The 8,099-nt window shown below is 29.3% G+C and overlaps 1 protein-coding gene across 1 annotated transcript in view; it reads right to left on the reverse strand.

Annotated features, from left to right (window-relative positions):
- plaub (plasminogen activator, urokinase b) overlaps positions 1 to 3,779 on the reverse strand; it is a 14,270-nt gene extending 10,491 nt beyond the window's left edge. The window contains exons 1-2 of the mRNA XM_079845494.1: positions 3,736 to 3,779; positions 2,432 to 2,493 (exon numbers count right to left, since the gene is read on the reverse strand). Coding sequence (XP_079701620.1) covers positions 2,432 to 2,482 — 51 coding nt within the window. The 5' untranslated portion in view covers positions 2,483 to 2,493; positions 3,736 to 3,779. The remainder of the gene's footprint in view (positions 1 to 2,431; positions 2,494 to 3,735) is intronic.
- Between the last annotated feature and the right edge of the window lie 4,320 nt (positions 3,780 to 8,099).

Genomic DNA, 8,099 nt, shown 5'->3' on the forward strand with positions numbered 1-8,099 from the left:
GTGAGTATCAACTACACAAACACACTGAGTGAGTATCAACTACACAAACACACTGAGTGAGTATCAACTACACACACACACACACACTGAGTGAGTATCAACTACACAAACACACTGAGTGAGTATCAACTACACACACACACACACACACACACACACACACACAGAGTGAGTATCAACTACACACACACACTGAGTGAGTATCAACTACACAAACACACTGAGTGAGTATAAACTACACACACACACACACACACACACACACACACACACACACACACACACACACACACACACACACACACACACACACACACACACACACACACACACACACACACACACACACACACACACACACACTGAGTGAGTATGAACTACACAAACACACTGAGTGAGTATGAACTACACAAACACACTGAGTGAGTATCCTCTACACAAACACACTGAGTGAGTATAAACTACACAAACACACTGAGTGAGTATGAACTACACAAACACACTGAGTGAGTATCAACTACACACACACACACACACACACACACACACACACTGAGTGAGTATGAAATACACAAACACACTGAGTGAGTATCAACTACACAAACACACTGAGTGAGTATGAACTACACAAACACACTGAGTGAGTATCAACTACACACACACACACACACACACACACACACACACACACTGAGTGAGTATAAACTACACAAACACACTGAGTGAGTATCAACTACACAAACACACTGAGTGAGTATGAACTACACAAACACACTGAGTGAGTATCAACTACACACACACACACACACACACACACACACACACACACACACTGAGTGAGTATGAACTACACAAACACACTGAGTGAGTATCCTCTACACAAACACACTGAGTGAGTATGAACTACACAAACACACTGAGTGAGTATGAACTACACAAACACACTGAGTGAGTATCAACTACACAAACACACTGAGTGAGTATGAACTACACAAACACACTGAGTGAGTATCAACTACACACACACACACACACACACACACACACACACACACACACACACACACACACACACACACACACACACACACACACACACTGAGTGAGTATGAACTACACAAACACACTGAGTGAGTATCCTCTACACAAACACACTGAGTGAGTATGAACTACACAAACACACTGAGTGAGTATGAACTACACAAACACACTGAGTGAGTATCCTCTACACAAACACACTGAGTGAGTATGAACTACACAAACACACTGAGTGAGTATGAACTACACAAACACACTGAGTGAGTATGAACTACACAAACACACTGAGTGAGTATCCTCTACACAAACACACTGAGTGAGTATGAACTACACAAACACACTGAGTGAGTATCAACAACACAAACACACTGAGTGAGTATGAACTACACAAACACACTGAGTGAGTATCCTCTACACAAACACACTGAGTGAGTATGAACTACACAAACACACTGAGTGAATATGAACTACACAAACACACTGAGTGAGTATGAACTACACAAACACACTGAGTGAGTATGAACTACACAAACACACTGAGTGAGTATGAACTACACAAACACACTGAGTGAGTATCCTCTACACAAACACACTGAGTGAGTATGAACTACACAAACACACTGAGTGAGTATCAACAACACAAACACACTGAGTGAGTATGAACTACACAAACACACTGAGTGAGTATCCTCTACACAAACACACTGAGTGAGTATGAACTACACAAACACACTGAGTGAATATGAACTACACAAACACACTGAGTGAGTATCAACTACACAAACACACTGAGTGAGTATCCTCTACACAAACACACTGAGTGAGTATGAACTACACAAACACACTGAGTGAGTATGAACTACACAAACACACTGAGTGAGTATGAACTACACAAACACACTGAGTGAGTATCCTCTACACAAACACACTGAGTGAGTATGAACTACACAAACACACTGAGTGAGTATCAACAACACAAACACACTGAGTGAGTATGAACTACACAAACACACTGAGTGAGTATCCTCTACACAAACACACTGAGTGAGTATGAACTACACAAACACACTGAGTGAGTATCAACTACACAAACACACTGAGTGAGTATCAACTACACAAACACACTGAGTGAGTATCAACTACACAAACACACTGAGTGAGTATCAACTACACAAACACACTGAGTGAGTATGAACTACACACACACACACACACACACACACACACACACACACACACACACACACACACACACACACACACACACACACACACACACACACACACACACACACACACACACTGAGTGAGTATGAACTACACAAACACACTGAGTGAGTATCAACTACACACACACACACTGAGTGAGTATGAACTACACACACACACTTACACACACTGTGAGCGCTGCTAAAGCTAGAACCAGACGGCAGAATCCGGACATTTCTTCTGACGCTGAAACACAGAGATTTCGTTTAGAAATGCACACTTTTCCTGGAAACAGATCCAGGATCAGACAGAACAGGCCCGGAGCGCGGATTAAAGCTCGGAGAGAGAAACATCACAGACGACATGTGTCTGAGAAAAACAGCCCATAATCTCACATCATCTCAACAAGATCTCAAACTTGCAGTCAAAGGTCAGAGATCTTAAATATAAACGCAAACATTTCTCATCAAAATCTCCCCATTCCACATAATCCAACATATCAAAATAACATCATAACTAAACTAAAGTCTTCGACCCAACATAATCCAATCTATCAAAATAATAAATAAATTAAATTAAAACAAGACAAAACTAAATCAAATAGTAAAATAAAAAAATAAATTAATTAATAAAAAATGAAATTAAAAATTAAAGAAATACATTAAATTAAATTAAATTGACTAAAACAAGACACTTTTTTAATAAATAACAAATAAAATAACAAATAACAAATAAAATGAAACAAAACACAACAAAATAAATAATAATAAAAGAATAAAATAAATCAATAAAAAAACAAAATAAAATATTAAATAAATAAAATAAAATAAATTAAAACAAGACAAGAAATAAAATAAATACAAAAAAATACAATAATATAAATTTATAATAAAATAAGATTAAATAAAAATAATAATAAAATAAAATGAATAAAGAATTAAAACATTCAATTCAATTAACAAAACAAAATAATTAAAACAAGATAAATAAATAAAAGAAAAAAAAGAAAAAAAGAATAAAATCAATAAAATATCCCAGAGCAAATGATCTGAAACTGTTAACACAATAAACATATCTAAATAAAATAAATAAAACAAAAATCTTCCCAGAGCAAATGAACTATCAACATAACATAACACAAAATAACCAAATCAAATAAAATAGTAAAAATAAATAATCATCCCAGAGCAAATGATCTGAAACTATGCAACATATCTAAATAATAAAATAAAACTAAATAATAACTGAAATAAATCCTGCAGAGTGACAAATACATTTCATGATAAATGTTGTGTTGCTTTAGCGTTGATTAAAAGCAGCCGGTGATCCTACAAGAGTTTACTGTAAACAGTTTTATATGAAGCATATGATCTAATATGATGGACCTCATATCTCATACAGTGCACAGATCATCTTGTCTCTATGAATATGAAAAGCAGTTTAATGTCCCGGCCGCATGCGTGAAGTCTAGAGCAGAAACTCACTCACCGGTGTGTGTGATCAGAGCAGCTCTGGAGTGTGTGTGTCCGCATCCGTCTCATGCACACACTCCCTATATAGAGACACGTCTGCTCTGATTGGCTGCAGGAACTGAAGGGTGTGGACACACACACACACACACACACAGACAGACAGACAGACAGACAGACAGACAGACAGACAGACAGACAGACAGACAGACAGACAGACAGACAGACAGACAGACAGACAGACAGACAGACAGACAGACAGACAGACAGACAGACAGACAGACAGACAGACAGACAGACAGACAGACAGACAGACAGACACACACACACACACACACACACACACACACACACACACACACACACACACACACACACACACACACACACACACACACACACACACACACACACAGACAAACAGACAGACACACACACACACACACACACACACACAGACAGACACAGACAAACAGACAGACACACACACACACACACACACACACACACACACACACACACACACACACACACACACACACACACACACACACACACACACACACACACACACACACACACACACACACACACACACACACACACACACACACACACACACACACACACACACACACACACACACACACACACACACACACACACACATATAGACACACACACACACACACACACACATAATAAAAAACATTTAGAACTTTGAATATTATCTTACATAGACATATTATTGATTATTACATAAAATAAATAAAAAAATTAAATAAAAAAATAATATAAAATAAAAACAAAATATAATAAGATAAAATAAATTAAATATCCCAGGGCAAATGGTCTGAAACTGTCAACATAATAAACATATCCAAATTAAATAAAAATAATAAAATAAAATAATATTATTTATATGCATTTTATGTAAGTATCTGCGGTTCTCATCTCATCACAGTTTAATCTTCCCAGATAAATAAAATAAATAAAACAAAACAAAACAATAAATTATAAAATAAATAAAACAAAACAAAATAAATAGAATAAACAATAAAATAAAATAAATAATAAAATAGATAAAAAATAAAAAAATAAATAAAACAATATAAAATAAAGAGAATAAATAATAAAACAAATAATTAAATAGATAAATAAATAAAATAAATAATAACATAAATAAAACAAAATAAAATAAATAGAATAAATAATAAAATAAAATAAATAATAAAATAGATAAAAAATAAAAAAATTAATAAAACAATATAAAATAAACAGAATAAATAATAAAATAAATAATTAAATAGATAAATAAATAAAATAAATAATAACATAAATAAAATAAAATAAATAGAATAAATAATAAAATAAATAAAACAAAATAAAATAAATAGAATAAATAATACAATAAATAAAACAAAATAAAATAAATAGAACAAACAATAAAATAAAATAAATAATAAAATAGATAAAAAATAAAACAATATAAAATAAATAGAATAAATAATAAAATAAATAATAAAATAGATAAATAAAATAAATAATAACATAAATAAAACAAAATAAAATAAATAGAATAAATAATAAAATAAATAAAACAAAATAAAATAAAAAGAATAAATAATAAAATAAATAGAATAAATAATAAAATAAAACAAAATAAATATAATAAATAATAAAATAAAATAGATCAATTAAATAAATAATAAAATAAATAAAACAAAATAAATAGAATAAATAATAAAATGAATAAAACAAATAAAATAAATAGAATAAATAATAACATAAATAAAATAAAATAAATAGAATAAATAATAAAATAAATAAAACAAAATAAAATAAATAGAATAAATAATACAATAAATAAAACAAAATAAAATAAATAGAACAAACAATAAAATAAAATAAATAATAAAATAGATAAAAAATAAAACAATATAAAATAAATAGAATAAATAATAAAATAAAATAAATAATAAAATAGATAAATAAAATAAATAATAACATAAATAAAACAAAATAAAATAAATATAATAAATAATAAAATAAATAAAACAAAATAAAATAAAAAGAATAAATAATAAAATAAATAGAATAAATAATAAAATAAAACAAAATAAATATAATAAATAATAAAATAAAATAGATCAATTAAATAAATAATAAAATAAATAAAACAAAATAAATAGAATAAATAATAAAATGAATAAAACAAATAAAATAAATAGAATAAATAATAAAATAAATAAAACAAAATAAATATCCCAGAGCAAATGATCTGAAACTGTCAACATAATAAACATATTAAAATAAAATAAATTAATTTTATGTAAGTATCTGCTGTATTTTATTGATTTACATTACAATCATCTGGCCATATAACTAAATATATAAATCTGAATCACATTTCATATTTTTGGGCCTCTGAATAAAACGAAGGTGTTGTTTTGCTCTTTGAGTATGAGCTCCATAGGCCTGAAGTATTAAATATGATACGTATGAGAATATATGCCAACAACGGCTGTTTTCCCAGTAATCAGATCCGGCATCTTCTCCCAAACAATGACGCTGACATCAGCGCTGGAGGAACCAGTGGGCCACCGCTCCAATCAGCTTCACACACATCCAGCTGTGCACACACACTCGACGGGCCACATTGGTCCTGCATGCCATGAGGCGTCCGTTTCCCCGGGGATGAAGAGCATTGAGTGAGTAATCGCTGTAGGAGTTGCTGGATCACTCATGATGTGTGGGAATGTCCAGATGTGAGTCAGTGTGTGTCCTCCAGCGCCTCACACACACTGATTCAGACTCAGAGCTGATTTTAGGTCAGTGATTAAAGGCTTTTGAGAACGTGACGGTTAAAAATGGAGCTCCACACCCGACTGACTGAGCGGATGTTCCTCATCTCTGACGGACGCTACACACACACACACACACACAATTCATCTGAAGATTTCTGCATGACAACAGCCATTGTGTTTTGATCAGCGTTAGTGGAACCTGTTCACCTGAGATTGACCTTTACATGACACCACACACACACACACACACACACACACACACACACACACACACACACACACACACACACACACACACACACACACACACACACACACACACACACACACACAGTGGACTGTGTGTATGCATTTTAATTAATACAAAAATATAATAATACAATATAACTATTTTTTTAAACAAAGAAATTCAAAATAAATAATAATATATATAATAATAATATATATATATATATATTTGATCAAAAAGTAAAAATGATGTATAATGATAATGAAACTAATCATTATAAACCATATTTTTAAAGTGATTCAAATAAATATTTGATAAAATATTTTAAACGAATGAATTATATATGTACAGTATATATATACACAATTTAATAAAAACGAATGAATACAAATATATATATATAAATATATAATAACAATAAATATATGTAATAACTATTTTAAAACAAAATCTATATTTAAATTATTTTCATATAAAAATATATAATGAAAATAATTATAAACAATATTTTTAATTCAAATATATACTGCAATATTTATGTTATTAAAAACAAAACAATTTAATATATGATGAAAATAATAAACGTAGTAAAAGGTACAAATATATAATATTTTTTTAATGATTATTTTTAATTCAATTTAATTGTTTTTAAATATTCAAATAAAATATAATAATAAAGTATATATATATATATATATATATATATATATATATATATATATATATATATATATATATATATATATACACACACACATACACAGTATATATTAAAAAGTATAATATATATTAATTATTAAAAAGTGGTTAGTATATATAATAAAATAATATTTAATTATTAATAATAATAAAAATATTTTTAAAGTAATTCAAATATATATTTTACTTATTAAAAAGTAAAAATATATATTAATGAAAATAATGAAAACAATCATTTTAAAAAATTTGTATATATATATATATATATATATATATATATATATATATATATATATATATATATATATATATATATATATATATATATATATATATATATACATATACATATACACACATACACATACATATATATAAATTACAATATGTGTGTACTATATATATATATATATATATGTATATGTGTGTGTGTGTGTGTGTGTGTGTGTGTGTGTGTGTGTGTGTGTGTGTGTGTGTGTGTGTGTGTGTATATATATATATATACACACATACACATAGTAAAATATAATAATAATAATAATAATATTGAAAATAATAATAATAATTAAAAAAACTATTTTTTAAACAAATTCATATTTCCCAGCTATGGTCTCATAAATGCAAGATATTGAATTGAAGAAAGCTGAA

The sequence above is a fragment of the Gobio gobio genome, assembly GCF_949357685.1.
Source record: "Gobio gobio genome assembly, chromosome: 20".
NCBI classification, from domain to species: Eukaryota; Metazoa; Chordata; class Actinopteri; order Cypriniformes; family Gobionidae; genus Gobio; species Gobio gobio.